The 17,703-nt window shown below is 56.7% G+C and overlaps 2 protein-coding genes across 11 annotated transcripts; one reads left to right on the top strand and one right to left on the bottom strand.

The window, feature by feature from the left end:
* The first annotated feature begins 408 nt into the window (after positions 1-408).
* On the top strand, positions 409-5,648 carry ALG3 (ALG3 alpha-1,3- mannosyltransferase). 3 transcript variants are annotated; one of them, XM_032875516.1, is made up of 9 exons: positions 410-596; positions 2,320-2,419; positions 2,505-2,652; positions 2,761-2,921; positions 3,411-3,531; positions 3,945-4,150; positions 4,300-4,376; positions 5,033-5,175; positions 5,314-5,648. In XM_032875516.1, the coding sequence occupies exons 1-9, from the start codon at positions 506-508 to the stop codon at positions 5,626-5,628; spliced, it is 1,362 nt and encodes a 453-aa protein (XP_032731407.1). In that variant the 5' UTR covers positions 410-505; the 3' UTR covers positions 5,629-5,648. The 3 variants fall into 3 exon arrangements, with proteins under 3 accessions (XP_032731410.1, XP_032731407.1, XP_032731409.1); XM_032875518.1 differs by having other exon boundaries at positions 410-633; positions 5,031-5,175; positions 5,314-5,564; XM_032875519.1 differs by lacking the exons at positions 4,300-4,376; positions 5,033-5,175 and having other exon boundaries at positions 409-633; positions 5,314-5,564.
* Positions 5,641-17,656, bottom strand: VWA5B2 (von Willebrand factor A domain containing 5B2). Of its 8 annotated transcripts, none has more exons than XM_032875497.1 (21): positions 17,192-17,656; positions 16,985-17,055; positions 16,452-16,597; positions 16,188-16,358; positions 14,104-14,335; positions 13,778-13,935; positions 13,115-13,246; positions 12,758-12,882; positions 12,198-12,353; positions 11,676-11,786; positions 11,387-11,595; positions 11,191-11,302; positions 10,483-10,668; positions 9,516-9,687; positions 9,112-9,428; positions 8,417-8,606; positions 7,963-8,319; positions 7,043-7,180; positions 6,872-6,955; positions 6,570-6,793; positions 5,641-6,483 (listed from the first exon to the last, which is right to left on the bottom strand). In XM_032875497.1, the coding sequence occupies exons 3-21, from the start codon at positions 16,588-16,590 to the stop codon at positions 5,935-5,937; spliced, it is 3,762 nt and encodes a 1,253-aa protein (XP_032731388.1). In that variant the 5' UTR covers positions 16,591-16,597; positions 16,985-17,055; positions 17,192-17,656; the 3' UTR covers positions 5,641-5,934. The 8 variants fall into 8 exon arrangements, with proteins under 8 accessions (XP_032731388.1, XP_032731391.1, XP_032731394.1 ...); XM_032875500.1 differs by having other exon boundaries at positions 17,469-17,656; XM_032875503.1 differs by having other exon boundaries at positions 9,112-9,425; positions 16,985-17,656.
* Positions 17,657-17,703: the final 47 nt, after the last annotated feature.

Below are 17,703 nucleotides of genomic sequence, written 5' to 3'. Positions count from 1 at the left end.
TTAAGAAGTCTGAAAGTTAATGGAAGATTCATTTCTACCCAGTTTTGAGCACGCGGAAGGCTCTGAGAGGAGGCAGGAGGGCCGCGGCCACAGGTCTTGCCCTTCAGGAGCGCCTGGCATGAAACACAGACGAAGTGTGGTGCCAGACAAGGGAAAACATGAACAGGAATGTTGCTTTTCTGGGCAAATGTTCGGCCTATTTTAGCGCCTGTGTGCCTAGAACCAAGTGTGTACTGAGGAGTAAGACTATTCCTGGACGTCTAGGGTGTGTAGTGCATCCGGAAAGATATGGAAGAAGTGAATTTTAGTGGAGTCGATAGGACACGAAACCGGACAGCGATCAGTCGGTTGGGACAGCAGGCGCCGAGAGCGGAACTTAAGTGCGGAGGGGTCGGGCTTCCGAGGTGGCGGGCCAATACGAGCGGCGCACCGTCAAGATGGCGGCAGGCATACGGAAACGCGGCCGGGCGGTTCCCGCAGCCCGGGCGGCCGGACTTTGCGGACAATGGCTACGGCGCGCCTGGCAAGAGCGGCGCCTATTGCTGCTGGAGCCGCGCTACACGCTGCTGGTGGCCGCCTGCCTCTGCTTGGCGGAGGTGGGCATCACCTTCTGGGTCATTCACAGGGTGGCATGTGAGTGCGCCGAGGAGGAGGGGAGGGTAGGGAGGAGGACCCGAACCCCCTACCCAAACTGGGACCCAGATTCGGAGCGGAAATCCAGACACTAGAGCCAATGAGTCATCAATTGCAGACCATAATTTTTACCCAGGTCCCAAGCCTGCTCCATAAAACCAAACCCTGTCTTAATCCCTCCCAGATGACGGAAGGGGCGACTCTAGAGATTGGCCCTCTGCCCTGACCATACAGCCTCTAGGCTAAGAAAATAAACCAGCCTGGAGATCAAAAGACCTGGGTCTGAGTTAATGTACTGCTGCTCCTTCTTTTGTCTGTTGCTTTGAGATGACCCTTCCCCTCCTAGGTCCAAATTTTCTCATCTGTTCAATTCTGAGATCTCAAAGTCTCTTGTCAACAGTGGCATTTTGTGACCACTTGAGTCCTTCCAGTATTATTGGGGGCTCCTTTATGGGCTGAATCTAGACACTGGGCTTAAGGCTTTCTTGCTAAAGATGATTAATTCAACATACGCTTATTGAATGTTTATTATATGCTTAAGAACACTATGCTAGGTACCAGGGGTACAGTGGTGAAAAAATAGACACATTTCCTAATTGGGTGTATGGGCCTGGACAAAAAGAAGTTAGTAGAAAATGATGGTGGATCATATTCATCATGACAGTGGGAGACAGGGAACCATAAAGGACACAGGAGGGCACTTAAGCCAGACTTGAGTCCCCTTGAAGGGTAAGAGGAAGCTAGGTGAGGAAAGAGAGAAAAGGGGAGGAGAAAGAGCACTCTAGGCAGAGAATCCTATAACTAAAACCTCCAGTCTGAAGAGAGTCTGCTTCCTTTGAGGAACTGAATTTGTTTTAGAGCTGGAACATAATTCGAGTGAGGGTAGCAGGGAGAGATGAGGTTGCAGACATTGAGACCAAATCATGAAAGAGTCTGTCAGTTGTGTTAAGGAGATAATTAGCACGGTGGTTAAGAATTTAGGACCTCATGGAGTTCCAGTCTCAACTCTACCCTTCTTAGCTCACTGATCTTGAACTAGTTGCTTAACCTCATTAATTCACAGGTTCCTTTTCTAAAATTGGGAATAATAGGGTTTGGTTTTTATCTTAGGAAACTTGAGGAATCATTGAAGGTTTTTAAGCAGAGATCTGACATAATTTCTATTATAGGAAGAGCTCTCTAGTTGCAGGGTGGGAAATATATTGTAGTGGGTTAAAAGTAGAAGCTGGGAAACTAATAATTTGGAAGCTATTGCATCATTGAGGCTAGAGATTATGTTAGGTCCAAATATTAGTATGTAAGAGCAGAAAAGGATGAGAGATAGTAGAGTTATTTAGGATGAAGAATAGGCAGGATTTGGTGACTGGGTGTTAGAAGTGAGAAAGAAGTAAGTGTCAAAGATGTTACCCAGGTTTGTGACTTGGGCAGCTGGGAGGTTGATGGTGCTGTTCATAGAACCCAGGAGGGAGAGCAGATTTAGAGTGGATGGTTTGAGGTCAATTACAGGCATGCTGAATTTGAGATGCTTGGGTTCACCCAGAGAATGCCAGATAGGCAGTGAAATAAGGGGTTGTGATAAAAGTCCTGGGAAAGAGCTGGAACTCTGTGTTTTGAGGGGTGGGAGGTGTGTGGGGGGCAGACATGTTCTGAGCTTGGAAGTAACCATACTGTCCTACCCTTTTTCAGATACAGAGATTGACTGGAAGGCCTACATGGCCCAGGTGGAGGGCGTCATCAATGGCACCTATGACTACACCCAACTGCAGGGTGACACTGGACCTCTTGTGTGAGTGGTGATAAAGGGTTCAGTGAGGACCCGAGGGGCTGCCCAGATACCAGGCTGGGCAGCCTGACCCAGACTCCTCTTCCAGGTACCCAGCCGGCTTTGTGTACATCTTTATGGGGCTATATTATGCCACTGGCCAGGGCACTGACATCCGCATGGCCCAGCACATCTTTGCCGTGCTCTACCTGGCCACCTTGCTGCTTGTCTTCTTGATCTACCACCAGACCTGCAAGGTGAGTTCGTGCTCCTGGAAACAGGGGGCTCCAACGGGCAGTACTGGGGAGTAGGGATGGCTTAGGTTTGGTGAGCTGACCTTGTTCCCCACTGTGCCCACCTCTCAGGTACCTCCCTTCGTCTTTTTCTTCATGTGCTGCGCCTCGTACCGTGTCCACTCCATCTTCGTGCTTCGGCTCTTCAATGACCCGGTGGCCATGGTTCTGCTCTTCCTCAGTATCAACCTCCTGCTGGCCCAGCGCTGGGGCTGGGGCTGCTGCTGTTTCAGGTCAACACCCCTCCCTTCTCCCCCATCTCTCATTCTGTATTTCCACCATTTCCTCCCCTAGTTTTCTTCAGCAGAGGAAGTAAGGGAGTAACCAGACAATATGGGTCAGTCAGGGCCCCACTAAACAAGTCTAGGATCTGTAGAAAGTCTCTGCCCCCACCCCCGCAAAGAAACACACACCCTCTACCCATCCTCTCTTCCTTCTAGACAGCATCTGTTGTTGGAATTGGTTCTTGCACATTATAAATACTCTAAATATGTATTGCTGGCCCAATCTGAGCATAGAGACTTGGTATCCGCCCCTTACCCTTAGCCTCCTCCCAGACTGCTTTCTCCTCCTTCCAGCAATTCTGAGTGTGGGCCCCATCCTGGAGCTTGCTGGCAGGGGAGGGGAGGAGTTGCTGTGTGTGCATCAGGGGAGAGATACATCTTTGGGAGGGTAAATGGCCCTGGAGCTGATCTCCCCGCTTCCTCCCTTACCTACTCCAGCCTGGCAGTCTCCGTGAAGATGAATGTGCTACTCTTCGCCCCTGGGTTGCTATTTCTTCTCCTCATGCAATTTGGCTTCCGTGGAGCCCTCCCCAAGTTGGGCATCTGTGCTGTCCTTCAGGTACCCCACCACCACCCCTTCCCCTTCCCCTTCCCAATGAAGGGGAGGCTACTCTCTGGCCTCCTTCCATCGATGAGACTTCCTCAAAGCTAACAGACAGGATTTTGGAGTTGATTCTGAGCTTTGCTTTTATTAGCTGTAAAATGAGGGTGTTGAACTAGATGGTTTCTGAGGGTCTCCGATTCTGCCCATTTATGACGTGGTGAATCCAAACTTAAAGGACTGTTATTACCTGCCTTCTCAGCTTCTTTGGCCCCAGACTCTGGCCTGGATGTGGAAGCTGCCTTGCCTGCTATTCCTAGGGGAATCTGAGAACCTCTGAGACCTGTGCCCTCTGTCCACTCCCCTCCATGATTAGTATAAAGGCTCAGTTTGAGCCTGGGCACCTGTGCTGACATGACACCTATCCTCAGGTGGTGCTGGGGCTGCCCTTCCTGCTGGAGAACCCCATTGGCTACCTATCCCGCTCCTTTGACCTTGGCCGCCAGTTTCTCTTCCGCTGGACAGTGAACTGGCGCTTCCTCCCTGAGGCCCTCTTCTTGCATCGTGCCTTCCACCTGGCACTGTTGGCCGCCCACCTCACCCTGCTCTTTCTCTTTGCCTTCTGCAGGTGGCACAGGTGAGAAAGGAGAGCAGTGTCATGGGCAGAGTTGGGGGGAGGATGAAGGGCCTGTTTGCCTGCTTGGGGGAGATGTTGAGTTCACATGGGTGAATCTAAACTTGCCCTAAGATTGGGGCTTGATAAATGTGTGAATGGCTTCTCCCCAGGACGGGGGAAAGTATCCTGTCGCTGCTAAAGGATCCCTCCAAAAGGAAGGTTACACCGCAACCCCTCACACCCAATCATATCCTTTAAATCATAGGAAGGTAAGTCTTGCCCTCTCCAGGTACACTTGGGGTCCTGGTCGGTTAGCCCTGGATGGCTGGTGACCTGGGGGAGGGAAAAAGAGGTACCAGTAATAGCTATAGGCCCTGTTCATAGGAGTAGAGCTGTTACCTCTACCACTCTGCACCACTGTGCTAAGCACTTCATATATTTAAGGGTATTTTATTCTTAATCCTAAATATTATTTGACTTACCATATAAGTATTCACTCTCTACCTGGTGTTGTCCTAAGAGATTTACATATATTCTAACATTTAAAGCTTGCAAGAGACTCTGAAATAGGGAGGTGTCTGATGATGACAGTGCTCATTTTACAGATGATAAAATCAGGACGTTAAGGAGTTTACATAACTTACTTAGGTCACTTAGCCTGTAAGTGATGAATTTAAACTCACTAGGCCTTATGGCCCTAGTATCATTGTCTCACATTAGATTGAGGAACAGTCTGGAGAAGTTAAGAAATTCGTCCAAAAGGATGCATCTCGGAATGGCAGAGCCGGGGGGCTGTCTGACCCCAAAACTTTTGTCCCTTTACTTTGGAACCTCCCTGTCCCAACCCCCATCCCAACTCCTGGCCCTTCTGTTCCTGCCCTTGGCCTTGACCACTGCCTACAGATCATCTCTATCCTCTTTACCTCCAACTTCATTGGCATCTGCTTCAGCCGCTCCCTCCACTACCAGTTCTACGTCTGGTATTTCCACACACTACCCTACCTCCTGTGGGCCACGCCTGCACGCTGGCTTACACATCTGCTCAGGTACTGGCTGCGACAACCTGGGCATGTGGGACGGGCAAGGGAGCTCCCCATCCCCAGGCTGACCGTGGAGGGTTGGGCGAGCTGAAGGGCTGCAGGCCTAGAAACTGGGCAAAAACTGAGCTGCTCTCTCCTCTCTAGGTTGCTGGTGCTAGGGCTCATCGAGCTCTCCTGGAACACATACCCATCCACATCCTGCAGCTCTGCAGCCCTGCACATATGCCATGCTGTCATCCTCCTGCAGCTCTGGCTGGGCCCCCAGCCTTTCCCCAAGAGCATCCAGCACAGCAAGAAAGCCCACTGAGAACCACCTCCCTTCCCCTCCAGCCCACTCGTAGGACCCTGGATGGAAATAGACTCTCTGCCCTTCCCAATAAACCTTACACAGTCCACCTCTTTGCAGCCTATGTGGAAGGGCCTGCACCAAGCTGTGAGGGGCATGCTCACTGCAGATAAAGAATTCATTTGGGCAGTCCTAAGAGGCACTTTATTGCATAGGATTTGGGGGCTGTGGCTCTCTCCCCTCCCACACTGCACTGCATGGAGCTCAGAAGGGAAAAGACCTGGGCTGGGAGGAGTGGGAGAGAGAGAGCACAGGCAGGCACTTTCTGTGAGGGCAGGGGCATTCTGGGAAAGGGATGAGAAGCAGTGGGGGTCAGGCGGACACCAGCCTGCCCCTCCCAGCACCAGCACTGAGAAGCTGGGCCTGGGTGGCAGTGACTTGAGTCTGTCAGGCAGCGCCAGCCGAGCAATGGGCAGTCCTCACACATTTGCCGGGCTGTAGCACAGCAGGTGTAGCTGCAGGTTCTGGTCCCAGTGTCGGAGCAGCAGGAAGAGACCCCGAGCCGCAGCTTTGAGGGCAGCCAGGTCAAGGCCATCGGGCAGGTGCTGCGCCTGCAGCCAACAGTCGGCTTTAGCTGCCGCAAGTTCCCACTCGCCGAAGGCGGCGGCGCAGCGGTGCTCCAGCCACGCGAGGGCCACGGCTGTGGCCCAGGTCCGGCCCCGCAGGTCAGCACCGCCTAGCCCTTCGGCGCCCTCCGAGGCCTCAGTGTCAGAGCCCCTCCCGCTGTCCACCTGGCCTGGGCCCTCGGAGCCTGAGCTGGGGGATGGGCTGCAGGAGGCTGTGGCACTGTCGCCCTGGCCCACACCCGGTCCCAGAAGTGCCCAGGGAGAGGAGGCCGAGGTGGGGCTGAGGCTGGCGCGGTGCGCAGCGAAGGGCGAGGCGCGGCACAGGCGTTCCTGTGGGATGCGCACCGCTGCACAGAAGGGCGCGTCCAGGCGGAAGGAGCCGGGAGCCTCCTGCAGCCGCACCTGAGGAGAGAGGAGGTGGGGGGAGAAGCGAGCTGAGACAGTGCCCTTTCCGTGGCAGCGCCACCCTCCACCTCCCGAGTCCTCACCAAGGGCAAGTAGTCGTGGTCGCTGCCTTCACTGTTGCTGTCACTAGCCTGGCCCCGGTGGGGGCTGCAGAGTCGGTGGCTGTCAGAGCCTCTGGCCCTCCCCCGACCCAGGCTGAGCCTAGAAGGAGGCTGGGGGGGTAGGCGAGGAGGACTTCCGGTGGCCAACTTGGGGTTGCCATTTGGGTTCGGGTTCCAGCCGGCCACCGGAGAGCCTCCCTGAGGTCCTGCAAGGGAGCCAGTCAGTGCCAGTTGTGGTCCCTAAACCTGCCTGCTCCTTACCCGCCCCCAACTTCGAGCATTACCTCTAGACTGCACAGCTGTGGACAGAGGAGTTGCATCTAAATGGCCCTGAGGCGCAGGAGAAGTGCTTAGGGGCTCAGCCAGCTCTGTAGGGGCACAGGAGACGGTGAGCTGGGAGGGCAGCTGGTGAAGTGAGAGTGGCACCAGAGAGGGTCACCCAGGAGGGACTCTACCTGAGCTCCGCACCTGCAGGGCTGAGGGTAGGACCTCCCTGGTGGTGGCGTCCACAGCTACTGGGCAAGTGAAGCAGGAAGGGGCAGAGCTGACCTTGCTTGTCTGAAGGGCTCGGACCCAGGACCTCCGGGCATGGCCTGTGAGACCAGGGAGCAGCAAGCTGAATGGAAGCAGGGACATCCCCCACACCCTAACCAGCACAAAGGGCTTTATAGAAACAAATCTGTGTTCTACGTAGATTTTCCCTCTGTCCACTTTTGAACAGAGTAGAGTTCCTTCTAGGAGCCAGCTCAGACTCCCCAACTTCAAAGCAGTTAGACTGGACCCTCAGCTCATAACAGGGCTAGACTCTCAGGCTACCCAGAAATTGAATGTTTTGTTCACCACCCAAAGGAAGCACTGATGTGGTGCCTTTTCTGTCCACTCATTTTAGCACTGTCCAGCAGAACTTCCTGCAGTGAATGAGATGTTCTAGATTTCCATGATCTGGTATGATAACCACTAGCCATGTGTTAGTGTTAAGCACTTGATGTGTGGCTAGTACTGCTGTACTGAAATGTTCACTCTTTGACTTAACAGTCCTGAATGACAGATTTGTTTCTATGTTACAGGCCCTGTGAGTCATTAAGGAGATCACATTTCCCTCTGTTGGCTGCTAGGAATCCTGACAATTTGGGGTCCCCTGCTTGCTAGGGCATATAAGCTCATGGTGTGCATATCTTTAATATAACCTGATTCTCCACTTCCTTTTATTATCCGATTTCCCTGCTTTTTTTTCCTTGTCAATATGGGTGAGCCACCTCAAACTGTTTGTGAGCAAAATGAGATATAGAGTGATCAAACACATAGACCTCCACTTCTGCCACTCTCTGCCCCATATGGGCTCCTGGGACCCTTGCCAGGCCCACTAGTAGCTCACCTCGGTCAGTCGTGGCCTCAGCCCCTCCACGGAGGGCCAGCTGCTCATTGTCCCGGACCACGGAGGCTGCTGTCAGCCGATGGAGTGCTTGGTCCCAAGCACCTTCTCTTTCAGGGGATGACAGAGGCAGTGAGCCATCATCACCAGGTCCCCACAGTGTCTCTAGGCCAACACCCACCTCCCAGCACATAGGCTGCTCCCCACACAGGGCCCGGATCACCACATGGCAGCGTGGAGCCTGGGGAGGCAGTGCCTCTGCTGGAGGAGCTGACTCCCCATTGTGGGGCAGAGCCGTGAATAAGAAGGGGGGTTCCATCAACATGTCCCAGTCCATAGGGGCTGGGGAGAGCAGGTTTCCTGGAGGGAGACAACCATAAAGGCAGGGGAAGTGTCAGGCCCCACCTCTCCGAGACCCTCGGTGGTCTCAGAACGCAGCTCCCCATCCAACCCTTACCTGAGTCATCCAGGCCCTGTCCCAGCTGCTGCCCTGACTCAGGGCCTGGCCCGTCGGGTGCTGTGCCCAGAGAGGGGTGCTGGGGATGGCCAGGGACTGGGTTCACCTGGCCTGGGGGCGATGAGAGGCTCCGGCCAGCCAGAGCCACTCTGCGTCGACGACCCAGTACCTCCGCGCTCAAGGCCCCAGACTGCACATAAGAAGTGGGATCCACTGGTCAAGAAATGCAGATCTGCTGGCCACTATGCATGTAGACACAACTGGCCCCAGAGCCCTTCGTCTGAAACTGTGGGTGGCTGCTCACCACCCTTAGGAGCAAGGCCATTCTTTATGGCCCCTGGCCCCTTCGCAGTGCTGTCTCACTCCGTGCCCCATTTCTCACTTGACGTTGTTGCTCGTCTCTGATTTTACTCATGGCTTCTCCCTCTTTGCCTGGCTAGCTTCTACTTGTTCTTCCAGATGTGGCTTTTGCTTTCCTGACTCCCTCACACAGGGTCAGCCATCTTGACTCTGACACTCCCCATAATGCTGTGTCCTTGTGCTCACACGGTGTGTCACATGGTATCATTATAGATTTACCCACCTGTCTTTCCAGCTGGACTGAATAGTAACCACTGCAAAATTTATGGCTTATAGCTGATGGACAGTAAACTTCTGCTGGATACCTAGTAGAAGGGATGTGGGCTGACCCTCACCTTGACTGGAGCCAGCGGGGGCGGAGGCAGGGGGCAGGAGCGGGAGCCCGCAGGTTCTCCCCAGGCCAGGCTGCGGCAGCCCTGCTGAGAAGGGAGATGCAGGGGAGCCATGCTCTCCGGGGATCCAGGGCCCTGGGAGCCAGGGGACTCGCTGCTGCCTGTGGAACCTGGACCTGGCTCGGGGCTGGCGGAGCAGTGGGTGAGCACATACTGCTCCCGGATGTAGGACGACTGGAAGATGCGGCGCCATATGGCTGTATCCGAGGAGGGGTTGGGTCCGGGGTCTGTGACAGGCTCTGTCAGAGCATCAGTACCTGCTGGGAGGCAAGAGAACGGATCCCAGCCCCGGCCTCTCCCATGGCCCACTCCTCCGGCTCAGCTGCACCCCATGTCCAGGTGCTCACTCTGCTCTGAGTCCCCAGCAGCCCACGGGCTGGACAGCTCCGCTGACACAGTGCCTGTTCCCAGCAGCTCTGAGGTGCCAGTGGGCTCAGTGCCAGGACTGGTGGCAGATGGTGCTTCCTCTGGGGACGGGAACACGGAGCCTCCCAAGCTCTGCCAGCCAGGTTCTGGGCCCTGGAGAGGGACAGGCATTGGAGAAAAAATGGGTGCTAGTTATATGCTGCTTCTTTTCAAACAGGATTGTAGATCTCTCACCACAAGAGGCAATGAAGTTAATAAACCAGAAATGAAAGCCCTGTCCTGAGGAAGGAGGAAGCATATGTGCTGATCAGAAGGTTAGCAGAGCTGCTGTGGCTGAAGTTCAGGTTTGGCCCTGAGCTTCCTGGCAGGCAGGCAAAAAGGCAAAGCCTCCATTATACAGCACTCTGGATCAAGACGAGGAAGTGTGCTTATTTCTTCTAGAGAGAGAAAGCTTTTTGTAAATCGAAATAACTACCATTTCTTACACTCTCATCCATGTCAAGTGTCCTACCAAGTGTGCACTGCGACTGATCACAGCATCCCTGCAGTAAGACTCAGTATGAGGAAATGGGCTCAAGGTGAGGGGGCTGGCCCCAAATCGAATGCTAGATTTCATCTAGACCCTGCTCCGTCTGTTTCTGAGCATTCCAGGAAATAATCCAGATGGTGCTTTCTGTAGGGCACCATGTGAAGAAAGGAGTGAGTTTCCACAAATCCCTCAGAGTGGATGCTAGAGCTCTGTGGCCGCCTTTGGTCAAAGCCAAGGACAACACCTTATGGGACAATTTAGTGGAAGACCTCATGAAGAGGACAGGCTGCAGTCACCTTGGGGTGCCCAGTGGGGGCCCTAGGGAGGCCAAGGGTGCAGTAGGAGAGCCTGGCAGAGAGATGCACAGGGAGTGGAAGAGTTTTGAAGACATGCATGGAGTTCCAACAGCCCAAGCTTACCCCGGGGGCGCGAGGCCGGAAGCCATCCACCCTGAAGAGTGAGCAGTACCCGAGCAGCCGGTCCCCAGGGTAGAGTGCCGGGATCTCCCGGGGTGTCAGCAGTGCCTCCACCGCGTCGGGCACAAACCAGTCCACAGAGATGTCGCTCAGGGCGGGCTCCAGTGCCTTCCGCAGAGCCTGCACCAGCTGGGAGGAGTGGCCAGAGGGAGGACATGGGAGAGAGGGCCATGCAGCCCACAGAGCAGGAAGGCCACCCTTCCGCTGATGCCATCTGCCTAGTCCCTGGGCTGAGGGGAGCAGGGTCAGGCCGGGGTCCAAGGGAGGAGTTGGGGTAGGAATAAGCAAGGGGACTGAGTGCTCAGTCCTCAGGGTTTGGTCTGTCTCCTGGCCTGAGCCAAGCCTGGGGATGAGGTAAGATTTGTCGAGGATATGGCACTTGGTCCCAAGAGAAAACAGAATAAGATTTGGGGGGCAGTCAGAGAGCCATGTCCCCCACACCTTTGGCCTCCTGCAGCACCCCACAACAACCCCAGCAGCCCCTCTCCTGATTGGCATCTCAAAGGAGGAGATGGACTAGAATGGGGGAAGAGAAGTCCTGATCAAGGATGCCAGGAGACCCCACAGCTTGACTGGGTTCTATTGCAGGCTTAGGGTAACTTGGGGTAAGGGCTTCTGAGAGTAGGGAACAGGGCCCAGGCTCAAGCTCACCATGGGCTGCAGCCTCTCCCCAGGCCTTGGGAAGTAGGCCCGGCCTCTGCTGAGGGCAGACAGACCCTGAAGCAGCTGGTGGCAGGCAGGCCCCAGCCCAAAAGAGAAGCACCTGATGAGGGAAGGGAAGCATCTATGACCTTCAGGAGCCTCTTGGGGACGGGGGTCAATCTCAGGTACCTGGTTCAGCCCATACCTGGCTGCCCCCCTGTGCCACCTCATGAGGTCCAGGCTTTGATGGGCGGCAGCAGCCAAGGGCGAGGCAGCGGTCAGCAGGAATAGCTGCCTGGGGTGGGCCCTGTGCCGGGGCTGCCCCATGGCCCAGGTCAGTGCAGCCAGCACATCTGGGGGACCACTTGCAGCCTGCAGGGTCTCAACACTCTCGCAGATCAGCTGCACAGTGTCCTGGGAAGAGAAGGCATTCTTTGGACACACCAGGCTGAGATAGCTTCTCCAGGCCCCCCAAATCCCCGGACCATACTCACGTCACCGCAAGGTTGGCTCTCTGGGAAGAGGGGCTGCACCGCCGTGCCAAACACAGCCAGGTTGATGAGTGTCTGTGGTGGTAGTGACTTCACAGCCAGAACAATGGCATCCTGGGGAGAACCGGGGTGGGGTACCATGAAGCAGGCACCAAGGGCAGTGGTGGGGTTGACAGCCTGCCTTCTCCAGGCTGTGTGAAAACGAGGATCTGGCAGCGGGGATCTGGGAGAGGCCGTGCAGGAATGAAGCTGTGTGTGAGATGGGTTAGGAGGGAGGTGAAGTTTGTGGAAGCCCCTGGAGGGGGTTGTGAATCCTTGGGTTTGGGATTGGGGTGACTGAATGTAACTTCACAGGTGAGAGAGGCTCTTGGAATCCAGGAGATACACGTCTGTATGAGTGTGTGTGTGGGGGGGGGTGTGTGTATGCGTGTGTGCATGTATCTTTGAGAGGCTGCCCTCAGCCACCCTCAGGCCAACTGCCCCTCTCCCAGCCCCCAGGCCCACCCGTGCCTCTCCCCCACAGGCCTTGTGTGCTACACTGCTGCCGTCCAGCAGGAAAAGGAGCTCCCGGGTAGCTGTGCCCAGGTGTCCTGGCTTGGAGCTCAAGTCTGGGCAGAAGCTCAGCACCAGCACGGGATTCAGCAGGATGTCCTTGTGGAAGCGCCGTTGCAGGAACCACACCTGAGCATGGGAGCCCCAAGTCATCCTGGCCCGGGCTTAGTGCAACCCCAGCCCTGTCTGGCAACAGGACCTAGCCCTCAGGTGGCTTCTATCCAATATACCCAGAGGGGCACTTTTTCATCTGCTTTTGAAAACAGGCAAGAGCAAAGGCAGGTGTCTGTCCCCTGCCTGTCATTCCTATCCCCCATCCTCGGAGACACACCCCAGGGAGACTCGTGTGGGCCCTCCTATGACAGCACTCATCTGCCCTCTGGGACGGTGGTGGCAGCTACTAGGAGGTCCTGCTAGGAGCAGAGCTGCCCACCCCCGCTCCATTATAACATGAGCCTGCTTATCTGTTCCTTGTGCACAAATGCAGCCAGTGTTGGGGTCGGAGGCCAGGCCAGGACCCCAGGCAGCCATACCTGCCGGTCCCCATCACTGTCCCTTCGCTGTAGCCTCTGGAAGTCCCGGCGGGCCCTCACCTGGGCCTCATATTCTGCTGAGCTCAGGCTGCCAGCCTCTAGCATCAAGTGTGGCTGGTGGGGCTCTAGGGAAGAGGAGACACAGCTGTTAGAAAGTCCCTGTCTCTGGACCCCAGTGGCTTAGTCCCACTCTCTCGGGAGGACCTTTCGAGTCCAGCCTCCCTATACCATGGGGCCCACCCTCACAGATGACTTGATTCATCTGGCTTGGGACCCAGAAATCTATACTTGAAAAATGTTACCCAGGTAGTCCTGAAGCAGGTCAGAGCTGGCCCACTGTGTGCCCCAGTCTCTCACCACTGGGGTACAGCAGGATCTCCAACGCCCGGTCACAGCGGTGGCCCTCTGCTAGTGTGACACAGATGGTGGCTGCAGAGCTGGCATGAGGGGGGGCATCTGCCCGCAGAGCATGAGAGGGGCTCTCCAGGCCTGAGGGATAGTGAGGTAGGGAGAGGGGATGATCGCCCACCCCAAGCCACTCCTAAAGCACCAATACAACCTTCCGGACAGCAGCGGCGTGGGCAAGGATAATGCTGATTCAGCTCAGCTCTCAGAGCCTGATCTCTAGGGTTGGATGGACAAGCGGAGGGATTTTGCCTACTTTCTTGGGCTGGGAGGTAGATTCCTGGTTCTGCTCCTGGCTGATCAGTTACATATCAGCCAGCTGCTGATGTAGCATCCTCCCCCACTTCTTGCACAAGGAACTCCACTTCATTGCTTGGACTAGTCTCAATTTAATCATCTTTCTTCCCCTTGGTGAATGGATGTGAATAAATTACACAGACAAACCTAGGGGGTGGTGTGTGTTGTGTAGAAGCTTCCAGGGGATGCTCCCGCCAAAACTGGAGGTTCCTAAGGCTTAAGTCCTTGGGGGTTTTTTTTTGGGGGGGGGTCCTGTGTTCCTCCCAGTCCTGAGCCCTGAATTATTCCCTAGTCAGCTATGCCAGGAGGGGCACCCACCTGCCAGCAGGCATGGCCCAGTGACCAGCATCTCGAAGGAGAAGGTGTACAGGGCAGGGCAGCGGGCAGGGCCCGAGAACACATCCCGAGGGGCAGCAGGCTCCTCCCAGGCAAACCCTTCCTCCTGAGGGCTGCCCACCCCAAAGCATCTGGTGGGGCTGAAAGGGAGTACAAGGAGGGTCACCGGGCCACCACCAAGGCCCCTAGCCCCTCTGGCTGAATAGCCCCAGCCCTTCCCCACCCTGCCCATCCCCCAGGGCACCCTACCAAAGCCCCCTCACCCGCACTAGACCCAGAGAAGCCGAGGGAGGGACGAAGAGAATCACCATAGGCCCAACCTGTCGTCACAGAGCCCCGGAGGCCTGGGGGGCCCCGGTGGGCCTGATGAGGCCAGCGGGGTGAGCACAGAGGGGAGAGCCACGCGCAGCACCCCATCAGGCCTGGAGGGCAGCTCCCGGCTGCTGCACAGAGTCACCGTCATGGTGCCGGCTGCGTTGATGAGGCCTGTGGGCAGCACCAGTGCAGACCGGGCCTGGGCGAGATCCAAGACAAGATGACCTACGGCGAGTGAGAAAAGGGGTCAGAGGGAGCTGAAGTAGAGGAGATGGGGGAAATAGGAAATGACAGCATGCACTGACGCAGGGGAGCCTGGGCAAGGGGTATTTTAAAAAGTTGGAGGGACACAGGGCTTATGTGTTGGTGATGCAGAATGGAGGCATGAACTGAATGATGGCTGATGGAGAGGCAGGCTGGTGGTAGAAGGACCTGGCTGTCATCAGGAAAAGTAGTGATGTCCTGCTAATGGAGAGCTGAGGAGAAGGGGACATGTCCACACTACCCCCAAGATCCTAGGGGACTCATACCCTCTGCCCTTCTTCCCCTGCCTGCTCATTCAACCCTTGGGCATCATCTTCCTAAGGACTCTCCCTTGTGCGCTGACATCTCCCATAGCCTGGGATCCAGCCCACTCATAAATCCCCAGCTCATGAACAGTCAGGGGCTCCCCACTGCCCACTCCAGAATTTTCTACCCAAGAGGGGTTTAGGAGCAGTGATCTGCTTAGAAGCTGGCTAGAGGACACAAAGCTGTACTTGCATACTGAGCACACCATTTTACTCATATTGTAGGTTTATCTAGGGACAGGTGGAATCATGGGAGTCACTGGTGCTAAAGGAAAGATGGCCAGGTGTGTACAGTGGCAGTCAAGGCCTTACATGGTCTGGCTCCAGTCTTCCTTTATAGCCCTTCCCCACAATAATCATTCATCCATTCTTTTGAGAAATGCTTGCAGAATAAATGAAGGGAAGAAGAAGATGGAAGGAAAGAAAAAAGGGAGAGAAAAAGGAAAAAAGGGACTTCTATCCTAATCAGCTGCGGCTTGGGGACAGCCTGATACAGGGAGAAAGCACAGGATCAGGTTTTGAGTCTCAGCTCTGTGACTTCTAATTCGGCCCTTTGGTAACTCTCTTGTTTTGAGGAGCCTCAGTTTCCTCATCCATGAAATGGGAGTCATAATAACTATATCTCAATGACTGGTGAAGAATGAGATAATGTACGCATAACACCCAACACAAAAGGGCTGTTGTTATTATTTTCACACCTGTAAAAGGGGGATAGAGAACAGCACTTGCATTACATACCTCTCTGGATTCAAATGAGGTGATATCAGTGACTGGACTTTGTCAACTGTAAATTACTACAAATACGAGGTATTTTATTACCATCACTCAACACAACTTACTCCCAAACCTTTGTTTACACCATTGCCCCTGACTGAAGGGCCTCTTCCCTCCTCTCCACTTCACTAGTCATACCATTCTTTTTGGTCAAATTCCGGCTGCACTTCCTTCTGGAACACTCCTGGGGCCTCAGCCCAGAGTTTACTCTGGCCTCTAACTACCTGCTGGGTTGGTACCAACTCTCAACACCAACTCTGAACACCACTGGACGCTGTCTCTCCTACGGGAAGGTAAATCCCACGTGCAGGAGTCAAATGAATGTACAAATAAATAAACGAAAGAATGACGTGCAAGGCACAAAATCTGGCTCAGGAATGGGCTTCCATTCCCCAAGCCAGCACTCATATGCCACATTCCATACTGGGCCTTGGAGCTGGCCAAAGCCCCGTCCCAGGCTCGGGAGCTAACGCTCCAGTGGTGGGGAGACTGCTGTGTGGACTGCCAGCTGCGTCTGTCTCCCAGGCTGCAAACCTCAGGTCGGCCTGGGTCACATCGCCCCGGCCCCTGGCGCACTTCGGGTGCCTAGTCCATGACTGTTGCACAAAGCCATGAATTAATGAATGAAAAAATCAATGGCTGGAGGGGGCGCGGGCAGGGGTGGGACGAGGAGCGGGTGCGGGAACCCGAGGACCGCTGGCTTCCGGGGGCGGGGCGGGGGCGCCGGCACTCACCCTGCGCGCAGCGGCGGGGCGTGGAGGCCCCCCACCCCGGGCCCAGAGCGCGGCAGCAAGCCGCCTGCAAGCGTCGCCGGCTCTGCAGCTGGAACGAGACGCGTCGTCCGGCCGCCTCCGCCTCGAAGCCTGAGACCACTTCGGCCTCCGCCAGTGGGTACACGAACACGCCTGGGGCGGGGGGACACAGCCGGCGTCGGACCTCGCCGCCCCCCACCCCCCGCGCCCCACCGCCCGGCGCCTCGCGCCCCGCCCGGGCCTCACCTTCCACTGGCTGCGGCTGCGGGTTGTGGTAGGTGAGCCGGGCCCGCAGGCTGAGGCAGGGGCCGTTGGCGCAGGCCCGAACCCAGGAGTCGGTGAGGGGCAGCGGCGTCCAGCTGGAGGGGCAGTACAGGCCGGGCATGGCGCCCCTGGGGGAAGGGAGCTCGATGGAGAAGGGGGCCGCAGGGTGGGTCCTGGCCGCCCGACCCCGCCCTCCTGCAGGCCGCCGGGAAAACCGAACTCGGGCCCTGGGAGCGCCGGGCTGAGCCGGGGGCTGCGGCCGGACCGACAGGTGGCTACCGGAGGGAAGAGGGGGATGGCGTGATGGGCATCCTAGCCTGTTACCTGGGAAGCCGGGGCGGAGCGCAGCTCGGAGCCGCGCAGGGAGCCGGGCAGCCGAGGGTTAATGATTAACTGGCGCTCTGGGCGCGCAGCTCTCCCGCCGCCTGCTCCTCCAGGAGCGGAGGGTGGGGATGGGGGGGGGGGGTCACAGCTGTTCCATCGCCCGCTCCCCGGCCTGGCCGCCGCCCCCGTACCTGCCGGCCCCCGGGGCTCCCCGCGGCTGCCAGCTGTCGGAAGTGGCGCGGGTGGCGAGATGGAAGATGCTCTGGGTGAGGATCAGGGGGGTTAAAGGGCCATCCTTTAACCATCCCCCTGGGTGTCCCCAGCCCAGCGAGGGACCCCCGGCGAGGGCTGGGAGGGGGAGCCGAAGGACCGTAGTCTTTCCTTCTCCTGCACCTCACCTGACTAGGGCGCACGCAGAGAGGGGCTGCAGGCCCGAGTGGAGGCGGTTGGGTGGGAAGAACGAGACAGGGAAGCGACAGGACAGGGTCTTTCGGAGGCAAGACCAGGAGAGGCGTTGGGGCAGGGGGATTCCCTGGGATCCGTCCAGGGCACCCACCTCCCCCCACCCTGGCAGAACTGATCTGAGAGTAGGGGGCCCCACAGCCGAGCTGTCGGGGGATGCGGCGGGTTGGGTCTAGGGATCGTCACCCACCCGGCGGGCAACCCCAGCCTCACCGTCGCGTCCTCTGCGGAGTTCTGGGCGCCACAGCTGGAGCAAGAGGGATAGGGACGCGTCTGCGTTTCGGGCCGCACTCAGTCCGGTCACCTGCGGGGACAGGCTCGGGACTCCCGCTGAGGCAGCTCTGAGTCCGCGCAGGGGCGTCGGCTCTGCGGGTGCTGGTCCCGCCCCCACTCGGGAAGGCCGCCCCTTCAGCCCGCCCCCGCCCCGCCTGCTGCGGCGGAGAGCTGC

The sequence above is a fragment of the Lontra canadensis genome, unplaced genomic scaffold, assembly GCF_010015895.1.
Source record: "Lontra canadensis isolate GAN:19392208 unplaced genomic scaffold, GSC_riverotter_1.0 scaffold56, whole genome shotgun sequence".
Lineage (NCBI taxonomy): Eukaryota > Metazoa > Chordata > Mammalia > Carnivora > Mustelidae > Lontra > Lontra canadensis.
The sequence above is the reverse complement of the archived record's forward strand: the minus strand, read 5'-3'. Positions and strand labels throughout refer to the sequence as shown.